Source organism: Oncorhynchus nerka, linkage group LG9a (assembly GCF_034236695.1).
Source record: "Oncorhynchus nerka isolate Pitt River linkage group LG9a, Oner_Uvic_2.0, whole genome shotgun sequence".
NCBI lineage: Eukaryota > Metazoa > Chordata > Actinopteri > Salmoniformes > Salmonidae > Oncorhynchus > Oncorhynchus nerka.
The window spans coordinates 16,305,372-16,331,320 of NC_088404.1; the positions used below are offsets into that span (position 1 = coordinate 16,305,372).

Genomic DNA, 25,949 nt, shown 5'->3' on the forward strand with positions numbered 1-25,949 from the left:
CTTCTCATTTCCTTCTAACAGTACCAAAAATTAGAACAGGTCATGGTAGAAATAGTTTTAGTTACTTAGCTCCGTGGTCCTGGAATTCTCCCCTGAACATTTTAAAATTTGATGATTTTGTTTTGTTGGTGGAGTTTAAGCACTTGATCGATGTATATATGATAGTGTAATTGTCTTTAGGACAGCTGTTTTTAGTCAAGACTTTTGTGTTTTTAATGTAATATGTCATTTTTGTACTATATGTGTTTATAGTTGTGTTTAATGTTGTGTTAGTGTATGTAAGTTGTTTTGTCTGAAACGTTGTTCCCCCTGCTGCTATTGGACCAGGTCTCTCTTGGAAAAGAGATAGTATCTCAATGAGAAAAACCTGTATAACTAAAACTACATCTATACAAATTTTAATTGGGGAAATTCCTGTATTCTATGAATGACGCGCTTTGGATGTATTGTTTGGGGGTTGGCATGGTATCCAGGAAGAATGGCCTTGACACAAGACCTGTGTAGGGCCGTATTTTACAGTAACCTTGAACAGGCAGGATGTGCTTAACAAGGTCTTTAACACTGAGATATTCAGATGACGTACAATTTACTGTTTTTATCACTCTGTACAAGCATTTTTTGGAACGACGTCGATTTTCAAAACAGTAAATGCATTTTCAAAAGATACATATATTAATCAAAACTATATTATAATGTGAAAATTGCAAATACATGAATCAAAAGAACACGACTGCCTGCAAAAAAGATCAACAAAATCATACCTATCGATCAAGTCCAAGCAGACAAAACAAAGTCTGTCTTTTAAAAATCCCAGTAGATAGATGAAAAAAAATGCAGTCACTAAATCATTATGATCAAAATTGGAAGTATTAATATTCAAAGGTGCAGAATTACTCTCCTTTCATGCATATTTTACCAACATATTTCATACACATCAAAACAAATATTATTCCTGATAAATATTTTAATAAAAAATAAGCACATTGTGTGCTGGATTCAATAATCGGTATCATCCAAATCCATGTATTCAATACATAGGCTGGTTTGCTCATAGTTTTGTAGACCATTGGTGCACAGAAACACAATCCACAATAGAAATAAGGAAAGATGAATACAGTGAAGGAACACAACTGATATGAATGTATAGGCCTCAATCCACACCAAAGTAAAGCTCTGTGATGGAAGGTCACAATGTTGGAGATGGTGACTTCTGAGTAACCCAAAGTTACTTAGAACTAACCCAACTTCATTCTCTGCATCTATGCATGTCCACGATATTGTAACAAATAAACATTACAGTCCCATTGCCTAGATATTTCCTATATTGTACATGGTATGACACTGATGGGATGATTTATAATTTTGTGCAGTAGTATTTACTGACTGCCGGAAACAGTTAACATAAGTGCACAAATTTCTCTTCTGATGAAAATAATATCTGTGAATTTTGTATTCACTGATGACATTTGTATTTAAAGTTTTGCAAAAGGTGGTCTAAGATATGCAAGTCAGGTACAAAGCCAGAGGGGTACTCCAGGCCAAAATACAGTTGGTAGTACAGTAATTGAAAAAGGTTGGGAACCACTGCTATACACCAATCCAGTGTAGATTTCAACACAAAACTGTATCAGTGTGGCAACTGTTTTAAAGGATAGGATTCCCCCCCTCCCCTCCAATCCTCAGTTTATGAACCGTGTATTACATCACAAGACTCAATACTAATATCCCATGCATTACGACCCACTTCCTGTGTTTCCTATGGGACCAATCAAATGTGGTGTTTTGCCGTGGAAATCTACAGATCAGAAGATGAGACCATAAAATCTGTGACGCAGAGAAAATACGGGATTTTTTTTTAACACTTCCTCTGTGTGTTTATGTTGTTTATCAGGAAGATGGAGGCAGTGTGGCATCGTTTAGTAGTTTGATGAGTTGTTTTCATTCAACAATGGCTTTCCTCCTGTCTTCTTAATGACTCTCTTGATGTCATTATGGGAAGGGGAATTGGCAATTCTTTCATGTTGTGTGAGAGAAAAAAATTCTGATTCCGAACATCACTCGTTAACGTGTCCCATTCTTAAAACATAGTTTCCGATCTCAAGCAGTAACCCGACAACGAAGCCACAACATCTTCCTCAGCCAAGCCTCCCTTTAAAAATCTATTTGTTGCACCCACTGACCCTCACTGGGTTAAGTGAACACGCTGTAGCCTGTATTCTTTGATGTGAGTGCCTGGCGACAGGTAGCCTACAGTTCCATGTTGATCTAAAGAGATGGGAAGAGCTTCCAATCACCAGGTCAAAAAGCAGCAGGGGGGAAACCCCTTGAGAATCAGTGCTATGTTGTGAAGAAGAGCCTCCTCCTCCTCCACGTATAGATTGGCCTGTCACACAAACCATAACTCTGCTAGAACTAAGTGCTGGCGAAACAAAAACAGAAGTGGTTGAAAACCGGTCCTGTCGAAATGAGGAATGGGTCCTTGATTGTTTTCCTGTCTGGCAGATACTGTGGTCTAAATCAACCGCTACATATGATATTATGTGCATTTGTAGACAATGCAATGCATTGGCTGTTTGTTATGACATTTCATCGCATCTCATGATGAATTCACCCTGGGTCAAATGCTCACATTCGCCCTCCTCCTGAACCCAAAATATATTCTACAAATAAAATATGTTATTTCACAATCCATATGTTATTATGTAATAATAAAAAAAATGTGTGTGATTGGTGAATCCAGAACAGGCTGTGCTCCAGAGCTGCCCCCATTTGTTTTTTAAAGGAATGTGTGGCCCCCGATCCGGGGGCTCCAAACAGATTTGGCCCCTCTTCCTGTTTCCTCTTTCCCAGTGTCCTTTCTGACTATGTCTCAAATGGTACCCTAATTCCCTTTAAAGGGCACTACTTTTGACCAGGGCCCATACATGTAAGGGGGCATTTTGGACACCTCTGTCGTCACCCCTGGAAGTGGACATTGTTTGGCGAAAGTTGCCCCGCTCACTCTCTTTTATTCTGGTAGCATCTTCACTATAGTGCACCATTAAGAGTCTGATATTAAATGTTACCAGACAAACCATGGCAAGGGTCTGGCTCTTTTCTTGCCTTCTGTTCACCATGGCTGTGTATGCACTGACTTTTGAATTCAATCTCATTAAAGGTAAGGCACCTTTTTTGGTATGATGGGATTTAAAAAAATGTAAATGTGTCAATATGAAAGAAGGGATGCTGCAGATGTTTAGAGTTCTGTTGCATTGCTTTGGGCCCGGGCAATACATATTTATAACCATTTTGATTACACTTCCCTGAAGCAATCAGATATAATGCTTTATTATTTGTTATAAGCATGCATGAACACTCAAGTCTTACCTGCTTATAATATGTCATGTATTTCTATGTGGAATTTCTTTAATGGATGAAACATTAAGTCATTTAGGATAATTTTTAGATGATGGTAAGACATTACAAGTTATTCAAAGTCAACAACTTATGACAAGTCTTATAATGCATTACACATAGATCTATTTAAATAAGAGTAATAATGTTTTTTTGTTTGTTGCTGTTTTCAGTACTCTTGTGTGTAGTCTACTCTTATTGCAATACATTCCATCTGATGGATTTGACTTGTGCAGTTTTCCCTGAGGTTGGCAGAAACTCTGGAGTGTCCATGGTGTCTTACGGGAATCAATATGCCCTGAACGCCTCTCAGGCTAGAGCCATGTGCCTCTTCCTGAACATCACCATAGCGACCTGGGAACAGGTCCATACTGCTCACCAACATGGACTGGAGACATGCAGGTATGCTGACACTGTAGGGTGGAGTGGTGGCAGAAATGTCCCACTGGGTATGTCCCCTTTTTAAGGGAGTGCAAATTGTGTATGTGTGCAGATACAGGATCGTGGAGGTAATAGGCTTGTTAAAGTACGTCGATAGTTCTACATGTTTAACCAAAATAGTAAAATATTTATTCATATAAATTCCAAGAAGTAACAATTCCTGTATGGTTAAAGTTGGAGATCTGTACTGTACTCTCTCTACTGTAATCTCCTAGAGACATTATACATTTGACCAATACATTTGTAACAAGCACAGCACAAATAAAATATCTCTTTTAAATATCCACTACAAAATAATATCTCATGTGTGGTCTTTCAAACAGATATGGCTGGATAGATGAACAGGTTGCAGTTATCCCTCGCATTGTGAAGAGCATGAAATGTGGCAGGAATAACATTGGGTTAATAACATGGAGAGCACCGATTAAAACACCCTTTCATGTGTTTTGTTTCAATTTAACAGGTACATATAACTTGTATATACAGTGCCTTGCGAAAGTATTCGGCCCCCTTGAACTTTGCGACCTTTTGCCACATTTCAGGCTTCAAACATAAAGATATAAAACTATTTTTTTTTGTGAAGAATCAACAACAAGTGGGACACAATCATGAAGTGGAACGACATTTATTGGATATTTCAAACTTTTTTAACAAATCAAAAACTGAAAAATTGGGCGTGCAAAATTATTCAGCTCCCTTAAGTTAATACTTTGTAGCGCCACCTTTTGCTGCGATTACAGCTGTAAGTCGCTTGGGGTATGTCTCTATCAGTTTTGCACATCGAGAGACTGACATTTTTTCCCATTCCTCCTTGCAAAACAGCTCGAGCTCAGTGAGGTTGGATGGAGAGCATTTGTGAACAGCAGTTTTCAGTTCTTTCCACAGATTCTCGATTGGATTCAGGTCTGGACTTTGACTTGGCCATTCTAACACCTGGATATGTTTATTTTTTAACCATTCCATTGTAGATTTTGCTTTATGTTTTGGATCATTGTCTTGTTGGAAGACAAATCTCCGTCCCAGTCTCAGGTCTTTTGCAGACTCCATCAGGTTCTTCCAGAATGGTCCTGTATTTGGCTCCATCCATCTTCCCATCAATTTGAACCATCTTCCCTGTCCCTGCTGAAGAAAAGCAGGCCCAAACCATGATGCTGCCACCACCATGTTTGACAGTGGGGATGGTGTGTTCAGGGTGATGAGCTGTGTTGCTTTTACGCCAAACATAACGTTTTGCATTGTTGCCAAAAAGTTCAATTTTGGTTTCATCTGACCAGAGCACCTTCTTCCACATGTTTGGTGTGTCTCCCAGGTGGCTTGTGGCAAACTTTAAACAACACTTTTTATGGATATCTTTAAGAAATGGCTTTCTTCTTGCCACTCTTCCATAAAGGCCAGATTTGTGCAATATACGACTGATTGTTGTCCTATGGACAGAGTCTCCCACCTCAGCTGTAGATCTCTGCAGTTCATCCAGAGTGATCATGGGCCTCTTGGCTGCATCTCTGATCAGTCTTCTCCTTGTATGAGCTGAAAGTTTAGAGGGACGGCCAGGTCTTGGTAGATTTGCAGTGGTCTGATACTCCTTCCATTTCAATATTATCGCTTGCACAGTGCTCCTTGGGATGTTTAAAGCTTGGGAAATCTTTTTGTATCCAAATCCGTCTTTAAACTTCTTCACAACAGTATCTCGGACATGCCTGGTGTGTTCCTTGTTCTTCATGATGCTCTCTGCGCTTTTAACGGACCTCTGAGACTATCACAGTACAGGTGCATTTATATGGAGACTTGATTACACACAGGTGGATTGTATTTATCATCATTAGTCATTTAGGTCAACAAAGGATCATTCAGAGATCCTCACTGAACTTCTGGAGAGTTTGCTGCACTGAAAGTAAAGGGGCTGAATAATTTTGCACACCCAATTTTTCAGTTTTTGATTTGTTAAAAAAGTTTGAAATATCCAATAAATGTCGTTCCACTTCATGATTGTGTCCCACTTGTTGTTGATTCTTCACAAAAAAATACAGTTTTATATCTTTATGTTTGAAGCCTGAAATGTGGCAAAAGGTCGCAAAGTTCAAAGGGGCCGAATACTTTCGCAAGGCACTGTATTTAATTATAATGCATGTTAAATTAACTAAAGCAAAGTATTGATCATAAACATGTTGCAATGATAAATGCATTTGAAAAATAGTTTGAATGTGCTTTACCGTAGAAAATTGATTTGTTGATGCCTTCGCTCACCCCATGCAGATTTAGAGAATCCTTTGGATATCACAACACCTAAAGTCCAGACCACAACAAAAACTATGAACACTACAACAGTCTCAACATCAGCACCAACTACTACCAGAACTGTGAAAAACAGGGTCAAGACGACACCTAAAGTTCCAGCACCTAAATCAACAACACAAGTCTCAAGATTGGCCCCCACTACCACAACCACTTACCTGGTCCAGTCAACAACCAGCTACATCTCCACCTCTCCTCCTCCCTCCCCATCCCCCTCCTCCCTCCCTTGTCCCACTTCCCTCTCTCACTTACTTCCCACATCATCTCGCTCTCTCCCCAGCTCTTTCTCTCCCTCATCTCCACCTCTCATCTCGTTTTTGTCTTTCACCTCTTCCTCCCTCGTTTCCTCTCCTTCTCAAAACACCTCCAACCACATCGAGAGCCCAGTCCGAGGTAGGTGGTAATCTTCAAATAGCTTTTTTGTATTGTCAATTACATTTATGATCAGCTTCCATTTTTAGATTGTTATAATATATTTGACACACCTTTATCCATTCAGCAATATCTACGGCGCTCCTCGTCGTTCTACCCTTGCTGGCTGCGGCAGTAGCAGTGTGTTACTACAAAACGTGGGTCTTATGTTTATATTGCTGTATACTTACTTACTTACTGATCATAAGCATGTTATACATATTATACTATACGTTGATTATAAGGATTGTATACATGATTATACGTGAAGATATTTATAACTAACCAAAAATAGTTTATCTGTGTCGTTTACACTGGAAACAAATGAAGCATAGTAGGCAGAACAAGCAGAGGTGGGCAAAGCCAAGCACGAGCTAGCGAGATCCTATTGGCGCGTTGTAGCATGTATTTGCATATTTCCGTAACGGAACGTCTCCTCTGTGAAGTGCGCATGTGCACAAACTCAATTCGACCTTGCACTCCTTCTAAACAACGCAATTTAAAAAAAACTTTGGCAAAGCGTCAAGTCTATAAAACTTAGTGTATTTTGTTCGTAACAGAGTGTAGTTTTGGGAAAAGAAAAATGTATTGAGATCAGATGTTTCATCGATGAGAAAATTAGCAGAATGTCGGCTCAGTTTCACCTAGTTCCATCCTCTCCCACTACCGGTGACTGGACTTTTTCTCACTACCAAATTTGGCGTGTCTGGGTTGCATCTTCGGTCTGTGGTAAAAATACACTAGAACTGTTAGCGTAACATGTTACCATTTTATCTTCTTCTCTCCATGTTTCCTTTAAATTTACTTCAAAGGACCAGGGGTGTTTTCCCAATCCAATTCTGGCGCAGAGGAGAGCACAACTTGAAGGATGACATAGAGACTGAGATGTGGAGACACACGGACAGTGAGATGGATCTGCAGGACCCACAACAGAGAGAAGGAGGAGAGGAGAATGGAGACAGGAAGTTCACCAGTGACATCATCGTCAGTAATCCAGAGACCACAACAAATGGCCCTTAGTAGCAATATATGGCCATGTTGAGGGGGACTTACAGTGCTGAAAAATACATTAGCTAAATATATTGTTGACTAACAGGAACTGCAGAAATAATTATTAGGAACTGTAAAAATAATAGAGCTCTGCAGAGGTTTTTTTCAGATAATGTTTCTGATAATTCAATGTATTTTTTGTTTTATAAATGATTGAAAACAATCAAACTAAAATATTTTCCTTTGCCTAGATTCACTGTCATCTATTTATTTCAGTTTTTTAAATTGATTTATCTGATTTGTCCAACTTGTATTTTTGTACAGTTTTAAGTCACATTTTGTTTTATGAGTTGCAGCAAATCTTCACTTTTGTTCAATCAAAAAACGAATGCTACAAAAATGTTGATTTATTGGGTAGGGGCTAGTGTGGTGGTTTCCAACCAGGGGTACTAGGACTCCTGGGGGTACTTGGCCTATCCACAGTAGTTCCCAACCAAGGGTACTATGACCCCTGGGGGTACTTGGCCTATCCACAGTGTGTTCTTGAGAGGACTCAAGAGACCATAGGCTTACTGGTACAATGCACATGACGGGGGACTTCCGAGGAACTCAGGGCTGGTGGTACAGTCAAAAAAATGCAGCTGGTGGTAGAGTCAGGGGCATCATGCACCCCAAAAATCTGAGGGGGCACAAAGTACTTGAGGGTGTCTGGAGTTGGTTCGGGGGGCCTAGTTGGATAAATGTAGATTTTTCAAACACCTGAAACAACTTTATACTGTAATCTTCAGAGCATGATGCTCAGTGATGGACTTGGACTGAAATAGGTTCTGGTACTCATTATTTATGTACCTTTATTTAACTAGGCAAGTCAGTTAAGAACAAATTCTTATTTACAATGACAGCCTAGGAACAGTGGGTTAACTGTCTTGTTCATGGGCAGAATTACATATTTTTACCTTGTAAGCTCAGGGATTTGATCTAGCAACCTTTTGATTACTGGCCCAACAAGCTAACCACTAGGCTACCTGCCGCCCCAATTTTGGTTGCAGGTACGTTTGAGCTAATATTCTATAAGAGGAACAGGAGCTCAAGCAGTAGAACATTTGAGGTGCTGGTGAGCTCCTGCACTGATTATGCTTAATTATACACTGCTCAAAAAAATAAAGGGAACACTTAAACAACACAATGTAACTCCAAGTCAATCACACTTCTGTGAAATCAAACTGTCCACTTATGAAGCAACACTGATTGACAATACATTTCACATGCTGTTGTGCAAATGGAATAGACAACAGGTGGAAATTATAGGCAATTAGCAAGACACCCCCAATAAAGGATTGGTTCTGCAGGTGGTGACCACAGATCACTTCTCAGTTCCTATGCTTCCTGGCTGATGTTTTGGTCACTTTTGAATGCTGGCGGTGCTTTCACTCTAGTAGTAGCATGAGACGGCGTCTACAACCCACACAAGTGGCTCAGGTAGTGCAGCTCATCCAGGATGGCACATCAATGCGAGCTGTGGCAAGAAGGTTTGCTGTGTCTGTAAGGGAAGTGTCCAGAGCATGGAGGCGCTACCAGGAGACAGCCCAGTACATCAGGAGACGTGGAGGAGGCCGTAGGAGGGCAACAACCCAGCAGCAGGACCGCTACCTCCACCTTTGTGCAAGGAGGAGCACTGCCAGAGCCCTGCAAAATGACCTCCAGCAGGCCACAAATGTGCATGTGTCTGCTCAAACGGTCAGAAACAGACTCCATGAGGGTGGTATGAGGGCCCGACGTCCACAGGTGGGGGTTGTGCTTACAGACCAACACCGTGCAGGATGTTTGGCATTTGCCAGAGAACACCAAGATTGGCAAATTCGCCACTGACGCCCTGTGCTCTTCACAGATGAAAGCAGGTTCACACTGCGCACATGTGACAGTCTGGAGACGCCGTGGAGAACGTTCTGCTGCCTGCAACATCCTCCAGCATGACCGGTTTGGTGGTGGGTCAGTCATGGTGTGGGGTGGCATTTCTTTGGGGGGCCGCACAGCCCTCCATGTGCTCGCCAAAGGTAGCCTGACTGCCATTAGGTAACTAGATGAGATCCTCAGACCCCTTGTGAGACCATATGCTGGTGAGGTTGGCCCTGGGTTCCTCCTAATGCAAGACAATGCTAGACCTCATGTGGCTGGAGTGTGTCAGCAGTTCCTGCAAGAGGAAGGCATTGATGCTATGGACTGGCCCGCCCATTCCCCAGACCTGAATCCAATTGAGCACATCTGGGACATCATGTCTCGCTCCATCCACCAACGCCACGTTGCACCACAGACTGTCCAGGAGTTGGAGGATGCTTTGTCCAGGTCTGGGAGGAGATCCCTCAGGAGACCATCCGCCACCTCATCAGGAGCATGCCCAGGTGTTGTAGGGAGGTTATACAGGCACGTGGAGGCCACACACACTACTGAACCTCCTTTTGACTTGTTTTAAGGACATTACATCAAAGATGGATCAGCCTGTAGTGTGGTTTTCCACTTTAATTTTGAGTGTGACTCCAAATCCAGAATTCCATGGGTTGATACATTTGATTTCCATTGATCATTTTTGTGTGATTTTGTTGTCAGCACATTCAACTATGTAAAGAAAAAGGTATTTAATAAGAATATTTCATTCATTCAGATCTAGGATGTGTTATTTTAGTGTTCACTTTATTTTTTATTTTTTTCTGCAGATCTAAGCATACATCTTGAGCTGTCTGTATCCTCCTGACTGGTGGTTATTTTTTTTACAGAAACTACATAAAATCTGTGTAACAGAAAGGAATATGAGTCTTATTTAGTTATTGCATACTTTTCTAAAGTCTACCAACCTTGCCAGTAGGCATGCCAGCTACGATAGTTAGACAAGCTAGTGAATCTAACTTAATTGATAGCTTGAAATGGCTTATTGGTAGCTAACATTAGTTATGAGGTTGGGAGATTGGGAACCTAAATGGGCTTTCATAAAATTGCAAGGTGACTAGCAGTATTACAGAGAAACAACCAAACAAGTTATTATTGTTACAGGACAAATCTAAGGGGGCATGTCTCCCTGTGCCCCCTATGGGCATGATGCCTCTGTGTACAGTCACCTAAAAAGGTTGGGAACCACTGGCCTAGAGAATACGTTTTGGGTTGGTGGGGACTGTTCCCTTACAAAAAAACATTGCAGTCAGAGTGCAGTTTAACTACAGTTAGAGTGCAGTATACTGTAACTGCAGTTTGCTGAAAATACTGCATACTGCATCCAAAAGTACACTGCAGTTATTATACAATTACTGCATCCAAAATACCACAGTTGACTGCAGATTCTGCACTTTTACTGCAGTTTCAAAACGGCAATCTTTTTTTTGAAAGGGTTGCGTTTCACTGCCATCTACTGGCAGGAGACAGGAGAGGCTTCTTTAATGAGTTAAGCCAGTGTGTCTATGTATGAGGATGACTCAACACTATACATGTCAGCTACAACAGCGACTGAAATGACTGCAACACTTAACTAAGAGCTGCAGTTAGTTTTAGAGTGGGTGGCAAGGAATAAGTTAGACCTAAATATTTCTAAAACTAAAAGCATTGTATTTGGGGAAAATCATTCACTAAACCATAAACCTCAACTAAATATTGTAATAAATCATGTGGAAATTGAGCAAGTTGTAGTGACCAAACTGCTTGGAGTAACACTAGATTGTAAACTGTCACAGTCAAAACATATTGATACAACAGTGGCTAAGATGGGGAGAAGTCTGTCCATAATAAAGCGCTACTCTGCTAAATTACTTAAATGTAATGTAAATGTACTCTACCTTCTCAACAGCACTATCAACAAGGCAGGTCATACAGGCCCTAGTTTGGTCGCACTTGGACTACTGTTCAGTCATGTGGTCAGGTGCCACAAAAAGGGACTAAGGAAAATTGCAATTGGCTCGGAACAGGGCAGCATGGCTGGTCCTTGGATGTACACAGAGAGCTAATATTAATAATATGCATGTCAATCTCTCCTGGCTCAAAGTGGAGGAGAGATTGACTTCATCACTACTTGTATTTGTGAGAGGTATTGACATGTTGAATGCGCACCGAGTTGTAGCTGTCTGTTTGAACTACTGGCACACAGCTCAGACACCCATGCATACCCCACAAGACATGCCACAAGAGGTCTCTTCACACTCCCAAAGTCCAGAACAGACTATGGGAGGCGCACAGTACTACATAGAGCCATGACTACATGGAACTCTATTCCACATCAAGTAACTGAAGCAAGCAGTAACATTTTATTAAAAAAGCAGAAAAGCAGATACAAATACACCTTATGGAACAGCGGGGACTGTGAAGCAGCAACACAAACATAGGCACAGACACATGCATACACACATGATCACATACACACATGTACACGTGGATTTTGTGCTATTAGATATGTGGTACCGGTGGAGAAGAGACATTGTGAATGTGTTGTAATGTAATGTATAAACTGCCTTAATTTTACTGGACCGCAGGAAGAGTAGCAGCAGCTAATGGGGGTCCATAATAAATACAACACGGTGTTCGTACTGTCGATTTGGGCTTTGCGCATGCTCAATAATATCTAGTGGTTACTCTACCCGGAAAATAAAGAGTTCGAGGCAGAAAATTACTTCTCTCTTTGATCTGAATTATTCCGTATTAACGGAAGTCTGCCATAATGCGACGTTTCGGTTCTGTGCAGCAAAAGATATCTTGTGTGTTTTTGACTGAGGTGAAAGAGGAACAATCCAGAAAACGCGAATGTCAAGTGAGTTTGAGTTACTGCAGTTAGCAGCTAACGTTAGATCGCTAACGTGCGTTGCTAACTAGTTAGGTAAAATAACTCAAATTAACAGTTAGAATATATCCTAAATACTACTGTATACATTAATGGTTTTGTAGATTAATGTTGTATTTGTTTTCCTAATAGCTACGTTTTTGTTATGATTCTTACTCTGCACAATAGTTAGGTGGATACTAAGTTAATGCTAACTAGCTAATACGTCAACACAGCAGCAGTTTATTGGTTAGTGATGCAGTCTGATGTTACCCCATTGAATGAAAACCAGAGCCATGTTCAGTACGAAAACGTGGAACGTTGCAGATAGAAATGCCATGACTAAAGCTTACGTGATTTAATATTATATATACCAAAGAGATGTTTGCTCTAGCTACATCATACATTTCTATCAACGTTGTCCTGCTGAACACGACCCAGTTGAGCTCTTGAAATGTGTCCGCTGTAAGGGTGATTTCACCATCTTCTCTCTATTGTGGCACCAATACGAGGGGTTATGCCATGTGAAACTGTGTTAATAAATTCTGTTAGCAATTATATGTACATGTTCAAGGTATCTTCTGATTACAAGTATTATCTCATCTTTTAACTAATGCAATCTATTAACCTCCAAAATGTAAGTTAGTATATATATCTAGCTGTCTGATAACACATTCTGATAGAATGGCTTGTCTTGCACAAGGTAAAAACCCAGAGTGGAATGTTAGAAAAAGATCTTGGTAACTTTCTAAACATAGCAATGTGAAGGCAAGGAGAACTCAAATCACAAAATAGGTGAAAGGAACTGGCAAAAGAGTTGAGTTCTCATTCAAAGGCAAGGGAAGTGTGAATACAAAGAGAACAGTTATTTAGCTTCTTTTTTTTTTACCCCAGAGTTAGAGGAATATATGTGAAAACACCATAAGATGCACATATCTTTATGTATATTCTATGACAACAAACACATTTCAATTGATATGGCGCAATACAACAAAATATGACCATAGTTTTTAGGTTATGATTGATATATATTTTTTTAGCAACGTTGATTTACTGGTAGCTGCTAAAGAAAGACAGTCAGTTGCACCTACTATGCAGGACATCTTCGCTGTAATGACATGTCCCTCTTCGTTATCTTTTTTTCTAACAGCAGTTTCAGGTTGTAGCCACTGAAAATGTGAACCCTATAGCACTGGAATCGAATATTGACTGTGCACTTGCCACAGAAAAGCTGGATGGCACCTGCTGCTATGTTTCAATTTATAAAGGTGAGTGTTGAACTGCATAAATGAACACTGCATAAATTAACATTGCAGTCCACACACCTGGGCCTTTATACCCTCGTTATGGAAAAAATGAAGCTCCCTCAATGAAATGTCTACACTGTAAATGGTTTCTTTCTTTTCCAGGGCAATCATACCTCTGGGCTCGACTAGATCGGAAGCCCACCAAGCAGGCAGACAAGAGGTTCAAGAAGCATCAGTATTCCCACAAAAGTTACAAAGGTTTCACGTGGAATGTGAAAGAAGACTTTAAGACGGTTCCAGAGTCTTGGGTCCCGGCACACAGAGTTCAGCACCACAATGGACAGCCTGTACCAGATGACCACGGACACATCCCAGGTGGGACACTATATATGGACACACTCCTCGAGCTGGTTTCCCGGACATTGATTAACTAAAAGGCCTGTCACTCGCTTTTCACTATTTTCTATTTACAAACGGTATGTCCTTTATATGGAAACTAAAATACTGATTGTACTTTTTCAATGTATGTTTAGGTTGGGTTCCAGTGGAGAAAGACAACAAGCAGTACTGTTGGCACTCGTCTGTTGTGGACTATGATGCTGGTGTAGCGCTGGTTCTGAGGCCCAGTGCTGAGAATGAAGACCTGCTAGAGATCACCATGGTACCACTGGCTGATCTCCTGGAGCAAACCCTGGAGCTTATTGGAACCAACGTCAATGGGAACCCATATGGTAAATGTGACATACAGTCCAAGTCTTCCACTGTACATGTATACATGCACTTCTGAACGTGGCCTTTTAGCAAGATCGTCTAAATATTGTGTCGTTTCTGACAGGGTTGGGAAGTAAAAAGCAGCCTGTCCACGTCCTGGTTGCCCATGGGAGTGTACACATCAGGAACCCTCCCCCGGTGGACTACCAGCAGTTGTGTTCCTGGTTCCAGTACAGCCAGGAGGGCCGTGTTGAGGGCATCGTCTGGCACTGTAATGACGGGACACTGGTCAAGGTAAGCGCTCTAGAACCCATCAGAGGCTCCTATTATGCAATTAAATTGAGACTTGGACTGTGGTATGTCTTCAGATTTTCTTTGTTAGTTTTCTTTCATCACATCATAATGAAATTATGAAAAGTGTGTTATTTTGTTACCTCCAGGTCAGAAGCTTTGACATTTAAGTGGTAAAACCAGTGTTTGTTTGTTTGGCTGTAGCTCCATCGTCATCACCTGGGGCTGAGATGGCCGGATGGCGACACCATCCTGAACGCTCGGCCTGTGGTCGTCCACGTCGACGGGACCATACGAGAGTATGACATCACCAGCAAGGACTTGTTTACATCTCTATCCCAGTTAAACGGACATCGCTTCAGCAGACTGCAGGACATCCAGTTTGACCCTTAACCTTTATTTAACCAGGAAGTCCTATTTAGGTCAGAAGACCTTTATCCCTAAATCCACCAGGAGCTGGGTCGATCAGGCTCACAATGTCTCATAGTGATTATGTGAAGGTCTATGTCCTTAGTGTTGGAAATGTGTGATAGCAGTGCAGCAATGGCAGCTTTCTGTGTTATCACTTTCATTCATCCCTCTATCCCATTCATTTTTCCCATAGGGATTTTACCCTATGACAGACGATGTCAGTATACAACAAGTTATTGCTCACGTATACCCTGTAATCATATAGCATTAGAAAGCTTAGATTCACAGCTATCCATCAGATACATTCTCGCAATGTTCAGGTCAACTGAACTTTGACCTCTATGGTACATATTAGATATATATATATATTAGATGGACCTGTATAAATTGCTTTAAAAAGGAAATCCGTATACATTTAAAACTTTGTTTAACAAGTCATGAAATGACATTTCAAATTATATATAATATTACCTACTTTGAATGCGCTAGCTACAACTATTGTAAAAATAAAATCACCCATATTGTGCCATTGACATTAGAACGTTTTAAGCTTAACCAATGAATTACATGTAATGGGGCAGCTACGCTTTTGGATTGTAACTTCGGTGATAGGAACACCACATTTCACACGCTCAGCTAGAACAGGGTTTAAAAAATATTTGTAGATACAGGGACACTACAGCATTAACCCCACTGAAGCCTTTTTCCAATATGGCCGCCAAGCAACTCAATTGGGTGTTATCGGATACATTTTGCATTACCATACCTGTATGGAATATAATTGTATTAGAATACATCTTGATTTAGACTAACTATGTGTAATGGTTTGCTGCTCTCATCATCCAGATATTAGGTTAAAACGTATTGGCATTTTACATTGTAACGTATGCAGTCCTCTGTTAATGAAAACAGTTAATATTTTCATCAGCTCACATCCATGTCTATTCACATGTACATATCCATGTTTGAAGATTAAATATAGCAATTACTGATCATAACAGCTTCTTGGGCATATTCTAACCACAATTATGTCAAGTCATTTAACATTGTTATATGTTATAGCACACCTGGCTAATTTGGTTGTGTATTCTACATCACTAAGAACATTTCAAGATATTATTGGGAATAATATAATTTTTTCATACAGGTATGGTAATGCAACATTTATCCAATAAGACCCTTTTTAGTTGTTTGGCGGCCATGTTGGAATCCTGTGATGGTCCTGAACACTCTAAGAATGTCTCTGATGGAACGCAGAGAAAGCTACCATTGCTGTACTACTATCACACATTTTCTAACTCGAGGGACAGACCTTAAAAAGAAATCACTGAGATGTCGTCACCACGAGAGCCTGACGGCCCAGAATTAGGGGCCTTGCTCAAGGACTGTAAGCTTCCATACTGTATTACCATTAGTATGGTTGAACCAGACTAAATAGTGGGGTCACCAGTGAAACAATGGTGAGTGCAGTGTTCAATCTGGTTTAACCTGGCTATATGTCTTCCAACATGAATGAACCTGCCCAATAAAAAGCCTGTAAATATATTGAATATGTGTAGCCTAAGTATCATGTAAATGTACATATATTTTGACCAAATATCTATTTCAAAAGCTATTCCAAATGGTTTTTGCCCTTAAATTAAAAGCACAGTTTGGCCACTGATATACACATATGCACATTAAATCTGCTTTATTGATAGAAGTAACGCAATAGAAAATGTATCAAACACAATCTAGCCAACATACTGTGCTTTCAAAGTATTCACACCCCTTAACTTTTTACACATTTTGTGTTGCAGCCTGAATTTTGTGTCACTGGCCTACACAATACCTCAATGTCCAAGTGGAATTATGTTTTTAAATTAAAAAAGAAAAGCTGAAATGTCTTAAGTAAATTATTCAACCCCTTTGTTATGGAAAAAAAGTTAACGTTTTCAAAAGTTGAATAGATTTTTTTTATAACATGATTTACTACCTCATCTCGGTACCCCACAGGTATAATTATCTGTAATGTCCCTTAGTTGAGAAGTTAATTTAATTTTTAAAATATTTTATTTGTCCCTTTTCTCTCCTCCAAAACAAAACAAACGTATGCACATACAAACAGTAACCAAATCTCTTTTGCCCAGACATGCATGATCACACCCCCATTCCCAGTGCCTGCATCATCACTTGCCACCTGGGCCTAAATTGCACCAATTTGTTCTTCAGTCACCCATGCTATTTCAATAATAGATAATTAGATTTGTCCATTGTGTCAATGATGGCAGATTGATTTACTTCCAAGTTAAAAAAGAGAAAATAATTGTCCAGCACATTGTGTATCTCATGTCTTGAAATATGCAGACAGATGTAATTAAAGCAAGTTTAAGTTGTAATACTTCTGACAGCTAACTTTCTAGCACCCCCCAGCAATGACATTGAGCAGTGAACTTCAAACACAGATTCAACCGGGAAAAAAAGGCAACTATTGATGGGTAAAAAATAAAAAAGCAGACGTTGAATATCCCTTTGAGCATGGTGAATCAATACACCCAGTCACTACAAAGATCCAGGGATCCTTCCTAACTAAGTTGCCAGAGAGGAAGGAAACCTGCTCAGGGATTTCACCATGACTTTAAAACAGTTGTGATAGGAGAAAATTGAGGATGGATCAACAACATTGTAGTTATTCCACAATACTAACCCAAATGACAGAGTGAAAAGCAGAAAGCCTGTACAGAATAAAAATATTCCAAAACAGGCATCCTGTTTGAAAAACTGCAAAAAAAATGTGGCAAAGAAATTAACTTTATGTCCTGAATAAAAAAGCTTTGTGGGCAAATCCAACACATCACTGAGTACCACTCTTTATATTTTCAAGCATGGTGGTGGCTGCATCATGTTATGGGTATGCTTGTCATTGGCAAGGCCTAGGGAGTTTCTTAGGATAAAAATAAACAGAATAGAGCTAAGCACATGCAGAATCCTAGAGGAAACCCTGGTTCAGTCTGCTTTCCAACACACTGGGAGACAAATTCAACTTCACAAGGCTAAATTTATATTGGAGTTGCTTATCAAGGCATTGAATGTTCCTGAGTGGCCTAATTATATTTTTGACTTAAATCAGCTTGAAAATTTATGGCAAGACTTGAAATTGTCTATAGCAATGATCAACAACCAACTTGACAGAGTTTGAAGAATTGTAAAAACAATAATGTGCAAATATTGTACAATCCAGGTGTGTAAAGCTCTTAGAGAAGTACGCAGAAATACTCACAGCAGTAATCACTGCCAAAGGTGATTCTAACATGTATTGATTGATTGACTCAGGGGTGTGAATACTTATGCAAATTAGATATCTACTTCATTTTCAATACATTTCTAAAAACATGTTTTCACTTAGTCATTATGGTGAATTGTGTGTAGATGGATCAACATAAATAAAATACATTCAGGCTGTAACACAACAACATGTGGAATAAGGGGTATGAATATTTTCTGAAGGCACTGTATTCAAATGTACAAAACGGTTTGACATGTAAAATCCCTGCTACATTGTCTGAACAAAACTGCCTTAGGAGGAGAAACACAATTACATTCAACTTCATCTTCTAGACAACATTCACATTAAAACCATATAAATAATATATATTTAAGACATATAATGGTTTAAAAGGCACAATATCCATCCTGTGTTAGCTGATGGACACATCAGGGATATCTGCAGCTGCTACACCAAACTGTTCACACACTTTCTTCAGTTGCTCCTCCAGAACAATGTTCTTCTTCACCTCCAGATTGTAATTAAACTTCAGATCCTCAATCTCCTCAAAGAATGTCGGGTCAAAGTTCTCCAGTTCCATCTTCATCTTTTTTACTTCGGCCTGGAATCGGGAAGGTAAATCAAAAATATGTTCACAGAGGAATAGATCAAATTTGCTTGAATGTTTTTACTTTTCTACACTCAAAACAACCCAAATAGATGAGGTAATAGATCGGAGAAGTCACAAAACCTGCAAGTGTTTTTTTTCCTCGCCAGTGGCCTTCAGCAGGGCTTGTAGCTCCTCATACCCTGACGACAAAAACATGACACTTGTTGATGAGCAAATTGTGCTAGTTAGTTACTGCGCCTGTTTAGGTTCTCCATCATTCCTGAACAGTACAAGTTTTGTTTGACATCACAGAACATGCATGAACACATCAATAATGCACATCTTCTACCTTGAAGTGGAAACTTGTCAAACAGGACCACTTTGCTTTTACATGTCTCACCTGGCCCAGCAGAGGTTGTCTCATACTTCTTAGTGTAGTCACTACACTTCTGTACCAGCTCTTCCTTCTCCCTCTCAAGCTGGTTATTGGTCAATCTAAAGACAAAACGGGAGACACATTCCTGTGTGACTAATGGATGGCAAATGTATAATTTTCATCACCAAATTTGACCTGTTGGTGTAGTAATGGATATTACAAACATAAATGCTGTTTTCAATTTCCTTCACTTTGGTTTACATTAACATATGGTTCACACATAGCTAACACATTTTGATAACGCATTCCCATGTTAGCTATGTGTGAACCATATGTTTGTAATGCTATTGTATGCAAAGGCAATCAGGTTAGATGTATCACAAGTTTGTCTACATTGAAGAGCTGGCCTATAGGATATATTCACCTCGTTGACTGGAACTCCTTGGCGAGGCCTGACTCAGTGTTTGCTGTGGTGGGAAAGTTGTTTAACAGCTTCACCTTCAGAACAAACAAAAACTGTTTTCACCACCATGAAAATAATGTAACATAGTACTAGAATGCTACTTCATTTTCTTTATATAAACAATCTGGTTTGATTGGCCCAGAACGACAATAGTACATCATATATGGCACTCTATTCTGTATGTAGTACACTACTTTTGAACAGAGCCCTATGAGCCGTGGTTAAAAGTAGTGCACTATATAGGGAACAGGGTGCCATTTGAGGCTCAACCATTGAGAAAAATTAAGAATCGCACAGTGATTTCACAGTCTACGCAACGGATCCGACGTAGCTCCATAGCTCTGATTGCGTAGACTGTGAAATCACTGTGCGATTCGTAATTTTTCTCTGTGTGGAGCTCTTACGCTTACCTGCTCCTGTAGTTGGCTGGCGACTCGCTGTGCTTTCTCCTCCCTCTCACTGGCCTCTCGCAGCTGCAGCCTGAGCTCTGAGAGACTGGAGTTCTTCTGGCTGATGTCCTGCTCCAGTGCTTTCATCTTACTCTCAAACATCCTGAAGGGAGGGAAACCAACCCCTTTTCAGTCAGCTATCTAGTTTCAAGACACCCCACTGTAGTCTACGTTGGCTTGGTATTCTAGCAGATCTAGATGTTTGTTCTTTAGGCCAGTGGTTCCCAAACTGTTAGTCGGGACCCACTTGTAGGTTGTGGCAGGGGTCCATGCAGGTCGCGGGATAAAAAATGTTGTGCATTGCAATTTTTTGAACAGTACCAGTCAAAAGTTTGGACACACCTCATTCCACGGTTTTCTTATTTTGTACATTGTGGAATAATAGTGAAGACATCAAAACTATGAAATAATACATGGAATCATGTAGTAACCAAAAAAGTTTAAATTCTTCAAAGTAGCCACCCTTTGCCTTGATGACAGCTTTGGACACTCTTGGCAGTCTCTCAACCAGCTTCATGAGGTAGTCACCTGGAATGCATTTCAATTAACAGGTGTGCGTTGTTTTTAATTTGTGGAATTTCTTTCCTTCTTAATGAGTTTGAGCCAATCAGTTGTGTTGTGACATGGTAGGGGTGGTATACAGAATATAGCCCTATTTGGTAAAAGACCAAGTCCATATTATGGCAAGAACAGCTCAAATAAGCAAAGAGAAACAACAGTCCATCATTACTTTAAGACACGAAGGCCAGTCAATCCAGAAAATTGAGGAGGCGACTCCGGGATGCTGGTCTTCTAGGCAGAGTTGCAAAAAAAAAAGAAGCCATATCTCAGACTGGCCAATAAAAATAAAATATTAAGATGAGCAAAAGAACACAGACACTGGACAGAGGAACTCTGCATAGAAGGCCAGCATTCCTGAGTCGCCTCTTCACTGTTGACGTTGAGGCTGGTGTTTTGTGGGTACTATTTAATGAAGCTTCCAGTTGAGGACTTGTGAGGCATCTGTTTCTCAAACTAGACACTCTAATGTACTTTCTTCTTGCTCAGTTGTGCACCGGGGCCTCCCACTCTTTATATTCTGGCTAGAGCCAGTTGGCGCTGTTCTGTGAAGGGAGTAGTACACAGCGTTGTACGAGATCTTCAGTTTCTTGGCAATTTCTCACGTGGAATAGCCTTCATTTCTCAGAACAAGAATAGACTGACAAGTTTCAGAAGAAAGTTCTTTGTTTCTGGACATTTTGAGCCTGTAATCGAACCCACAAATGCTGATACTCCAAATAGTTTAAAGACGGCCAGTTTTATTGCTTCTTTAATCATAACAACAGCTTTCAGCTGTGCTAACATAATTGCAAAAGGGTTTTCTAATGATCAATTAGCCTTTTAAAATTATAAACTTGGATTAGCTAACACAACGTGCCATTGGAACACAGGAGTGATGGTTGTTGATAATGGGCCTCTGATTGTCTTTCAAAAACAAGGACATTTCTATGTGACTCCAAACTTTTGAAAGGTAGCATATATATTTTTAAATAATAGCCTATAATCTTGGAGAACTTACAATCAACAAAAGAAACAATAGACAATCAGGCCCCCATTGATTTTGTTATAATGTTTGAGTATAAACACAGCATTAACCATGGTAAAATGTGTAGAATTGCAGGAAATGAGCTTAACTACAACATTTTCTGCTGCCAAGATTATATATATTTTTACTTAGTCTTTGGTCTATGTATGTTTTTTCACCGCTCAACCCTTATGGTAGGTCATGGCTCAAAAGACACCTCAATTGGCGGGTCACAAAACAAAGATTTAGAACCCCTGCTCTAGCTTATACATTAAGTAGTTACAGTCCAAGAAACAGGTTTAGTGAGTTTGCTCGTGTCTTTTAGTCAGATGAGAACTGGAGTGAGGACTGAGTGGTTGACTTCGTTAATTTCAACGGATCCCTCACCTTGTTACCACAGTGGCCTTCCAGGTCTTACTTTCGACCCCCTCAGGGATGACCCTGGACTGGGCTGCCACTAGCTGTTGTCTGGCCTCCTCCAGCTCAGCCTCCAGCTTCTCATTGGTCATCTCTAGACTGGTCTTGGCCATCCTCAGCCTCTCCGTAGCCTCAGTCTCCTGCAACACATTTTTTTTTAAATGAGTCCTGAGACTTGACTAAATGTTGTAACTATGCATCCCATGAAAAGGGGATGGGGCGGAACACATACCCTTTTAATCTCTTTCCGTAAATGTTCGTTTTCCATCACAATTTTCTCCACTCCTTTGGTTTTGGTCTCTAGTCTGGAGCTCAGCTGTGTTTCTGTGTTTCTCTTGAGCTTCTCGTAATCATTCTAGAGAAGACGGAGAGCCAGAGGACAAAATACATTTAAAAAACATTTGAACTTGAACAGCATAACCTTCGAGCAGTTTTGAAGGGCTATAAGAGCTCCACTGGTTGTTAAACATGTAATAGGACATCTCATGCCCTATTACGCAAGTAGTTCAACTACAGTTCACCTTGAGTTTTTCATGCTTGCGTTCCAGAGCTGTGAGCTGTTCCTGACTCAGTGCTGCTGGAGTTTTCTTCAGCGTCTCGTTCTCCCTCTGCACCCTATCCACCACCCTCTTCATCAGCCCGATGGTCTTCTCCAACTCTGGCACAGTTTTACCGCTGCGACCCGCCTACAGTGGACAGGAAAGTGTTTCATTCAGTCGTGTGATCCAGTTGTTGCACTGTTACTAGATGGTTAAATTGACTGTAAAGTGAGAACCTCTCTACGAGCCATGTCAGTAAAACAAGAGTGAAAACAGACCGGTGGATAGAGTAGAATTACAGCCTGAATACCACATGGGAATACAACATCTGTATACACAGAGTTTACAAAACATTAAGAACACCTTCGCTCATCTTCATCTACACTGATTGAAGTGGATTTAACAAGAGACATCAATAAAGGATCATAGTTCTTACCTGGATTCACCTGGTCAGTCTGTGTCATGGAAAGAGTCTTTGGTTTATGTATGTTTTTTTAACCGCTTAACCCTTAATGGTAGGTCGTGATTCAAAAGACACCTCAATTGGCGGGTCACAAAAAGATTTAGAACCCCTGCTCTAGTTTATACATTAAGTAGTTACATGGTCAATCTATGTCATGGAAAATACAATTATTGATTGTATGTTTGTTTATTCCATGTGTAACTCTATGTTGTTGTATGTGTCGAACTGCTTTGCTTTATCTTGGCCAGGTCGCAGTTGTAAATGAGAACTTGTTCTCAACCTGGTTAAATAAAGGTGAAATAAAATGTAAAAAAAGAGCAGGTGTTCTAAATGTTTTGTATACTCAGTGTAGATACCTAGTCACCAGCGTACACAAGCAGGCATTAAAGCACACAAAAAAATCCCACGATTTAAACTTTTTCAGTCAAAAAATTCCATGGCAAACCTTTTGGCTCTAAAAATTGACTGATTTGTTTGTCAAAATGGGTTTACTGGCCAGACAAAAGGGCAGTTATTTGAAAATATATATAAATATTAACCCTAAATAATAACCCCCCACAAAAAATATTATTTTAGACTCAAACCTAATGCGTCATCCATATGACTAAAATCCGTTGCAGAGACTGAGAACTTTAACCCCTGCACAAGACTAGGATTGACCTACCCCACGGACGTGGCCCAGTTTTTTCTCCACCTCCGCCTTTTCCTTCTTCAGAACGTTGTACATCTCTTTGAGGTCTGCAACTTGGTCCTATCAGTAAAGTAGAGAGGGTATCATTGGATAAGCTGGAAAACAAACATCTCTGGCAGGTATTAACAGACCAAAGATCTTAAAATCCACCTATCCACTGAGGTCTTAACCGGTTGCTTGAACTTAGTTCCAGGGCTTAAGTTATTGGGCTTCAAGGCCCCAGTTGAAAGGGAGCTAATGATCTGCAGCTATGTTTTTAGTCAAATCCCCCCCATAATGTATCTACCATACCTTTAGTCTGGGTAGGTCGTTGTTGGCCTGTTCCAGTTGAAAGCAGAGCTCCAGCTTCTCGGAGGAAAGCTTTAAGTTCTCTCTCTGAAGCTCGTACTCTTTCTGCGAGGGGGTGCCTGATGTCTAGAAGAAAGAAATAACAGCCGTCACGCTTACGCAATCAGAATGTGACGAAGCACAAAAATAACAATTTATTAGGAGAGAAGAGGGAAGAGATGAAAGGAGCAAAGAAAGTAAGTGTAAGGTGGTGACCACATGGATTAACATACAAAAACGTAGCGCCTAGGACTGGAAGGAGGTACTATACACAGGGTTTGGCCGGGGTAGGCCGTCATCGTAAATAAGAATTTGTCCTTAACTGACATGCCTAGTTAAAATAAAGGTAAAAAAAAAAAAAATGAAACACAGACTGGGAGCCTATCAAGCCAAACACTACACACTTTCTGCTAGCTCAAACACTGCACTAGCATCTTGTCAGGGTGGAAGCCAGGGGCAGCCTTTGGTACCTTATGAGTTTTGGAAGACATAGGTTTGAGCTTTTGTCTTATCTTCTCAATATCATTGGTAATGACCTCAAGCTCAGCACCATGGGTACTCTCCGAAACAAACTCGAGCTTCCTGTCTGTGACATCGTCAATGTCGAGTTCCTTGATGAGAAAACTGTCAGGGTCAGCGATGACCTCCATTATAAAGTCCTCTTCTTTCCTGGCGTTTCCTCCGTCCCACTTCATTTCCATCTCCACCTCCCTCTGTGTCTCCATCTCCTCCATCTCTGTCTCCCCCTGTATCCTCTGTATTATCTGTATCCATCACACTACTTGACTGCTGTCACCTCTCCTTGCTCAGATGCAGGTTTCGCTGACTCAAACCTCTCAGAGGTTGATGGCTCATTCTGGATTTAGGAGGTTTGGATCGTAGAAATAGAATGAATAGAATGTCCCCATTCAAGTAAACTATGGCATAATGGGTGGACTGGTGGCCATTGCGAGTTTACCCATAGGAGCAAAGCAGGAAGTAAAAATAATGGAAGAAAAAAGGAAGTGTACGGTGCACTTTTTATTTAACGTCCTGCTTTGCTCCTATGTGTACTCATCAACATGTGCTGTAATATGTTGATTATACTCAACTGACATTACAAAAATTCCATTATATTGCATGAGCCACATCAGTTAACATAATTTGAAGGAACATTCTATATTACAATGGAAATTATTGCATCACAATACCAGGCAGCCAGTGCGAGTGTACCAATGAGTTCACCAGTCAAATTGCCAGGGTTAGAGGTTCCAAGCCTGTTCTATTCATTCTATTTCTATGGTTTGGGTACACTCAAATCCAGCACAGTGTCACTTGTGGAATCCTGTCTGACAATGAGATTCTCCTCTGTGGTTATGTCCACTAGTTCAGCAACAGCCACCTCATTGACATTCTCTGACTCTGCGCCACTTTTTTCCAGGTTCTCCTGCTTGGACTCTCTGTCAGTCTCTTCTGTTTCCCCATCTCCCTCTCCTGTATCTTCAGTCTGTTCTTCATGTCCTCCCTCTCCAGTCTTATCTGTTCTTTCCTGTTCTCCACCCTCGGCCCTGCTTGGTTTCTCTGTCTGCTCGGTCTCAGGTACACAGTCATTTGTTCCATCAAAGCCGGTCTGGGTTTCTTTCTGTTCTTGGTTTGGGTGTAGTGCCCCCTCCTTGTGGGCTGACGTGCCATCTCTCTGACAGGCTACACTGTCATTGGCTAAGAAGGTCAGGACCCTCTTTTTCTCATGTACGTCACCAACATCAAACGTCAGCGAACGAAGCTCTTTCAAGGACACGGACGGGGAGACCAAACTTCTCCCCTCCTTCACGTGCATCGAATGGGATT

General features: G+C 40.5%; 3 protein-coding genes across 5 annotated transcripts in view; 2 read left to right on the plus strand and 1 right to left on the minus strand.

The window, feature by feature from the left end:
* Window positions 1–2,971: 2,971 nt before the first annotated feature.
* On the plus strand, window positions 2,972–7,779 carry lyve1b (lymphatic vessel endothelial hyaluronic receptor 1b). Of its 2 annotated transcripts, none has more exons than XM_029667421.2 (6): window positions 2,972–3,157; window positions 3,630–3,795; window positions 4,158–4,297; window positions 6,088–6,519; window positions 6,626–6,695; window positions 7,356–7,779. In XM_029667421.2, the coding sequence occupies exons 1-6, from the start codon at window positions 3,076–3,078 to the stop codon at window positions 7,555–7,557; spliced, it is 1,092 nt and encodes a 363-aa protein (XP_029523281.1). In that variant the 5' UTR covers window positions 2,972–3,075; the 3' UTR covers window positions 7,558–7,779. The 2 variants fall into 2 exon arrangements, with proteins under 2 accessions (XP_029523281.1, XP_029523280.1); XM_029667420.2 differs by having other exon boundaries at window positions 2,975–3,157; window positions 7,350–7,779.
* A 4,321-nt stretch (window positions 7,780–12,100) lies between these two features.
* On the plus strand, window positions 12,101–16,529 carry rlig1 (RNA 5'-phosphate and 3'-OH ligase 1). 2 transcript variants are annotated; one of them, XM_029667423.2, is made up of 6 exons: window positions 12,101–12,310; window positions 13,473–13,587; window positions 13,729–13,941; window positions 14,100–14,297; window positions 14,402–14,571; window positions 14,773–16,529. In XM_029667423.2, exons 1-6 carry the CDS (start codon window positions 12,221–12,223, stop codon window positions 14,959–14,961), a joined length of 975 nt encoding a protein of 324 aa, XP_029523283.2. In that variant the 5' UTR covers window positions 12,101–12,220; the 3' UTR covers window positions 14,962–16,529. The 2 variants fall into 2 exon arrangements, with proteins under 2 accessions (XP_029523283.2, XP_029523282.2); XM_029667422.2 differs by having other exon boundaries at window positions 12,102–12,310; window positions 13,470–13,587.
* A 125-nt stretch (window positions 16,530–16,654) lies between these two features.
* cep290 (centrosomal protein 290) overlaps window positions 16,655–25,949 on the minus strand; it is a 56,533-nt gene continuing 47,238 nt past the window's right edge. Inside the window, 10 exon segments of the mRNA XM_065022367.1 lie at window positions 16,655–18,845; window positions 18,975–19,033; window positions 19,234–19,328; window positions 19,634–19,707; window positions 20,083–20,224; window positions 22,073–22,242; window positions 22,335–22,457; window positions 22,624–22,788; window positions 23,769–23,855; window positions 24,087–24,209. Coding sequence (XP_064878439.1) covers window positions 18,657–18,845; window positions 18,975–19,033; window positions 19,234–19,328; window positions 19,634–19,707; window positions 20,083–20,224; window positions 22,073–22,242; window positions 22,335–22,457; window positions 22,624–22,788; window positions 23,769–23,855; window positions 24,087–24,209 — 1,227 coding nt within the window. The 3' untranslated portion in view covers window positions 16,655–18,656.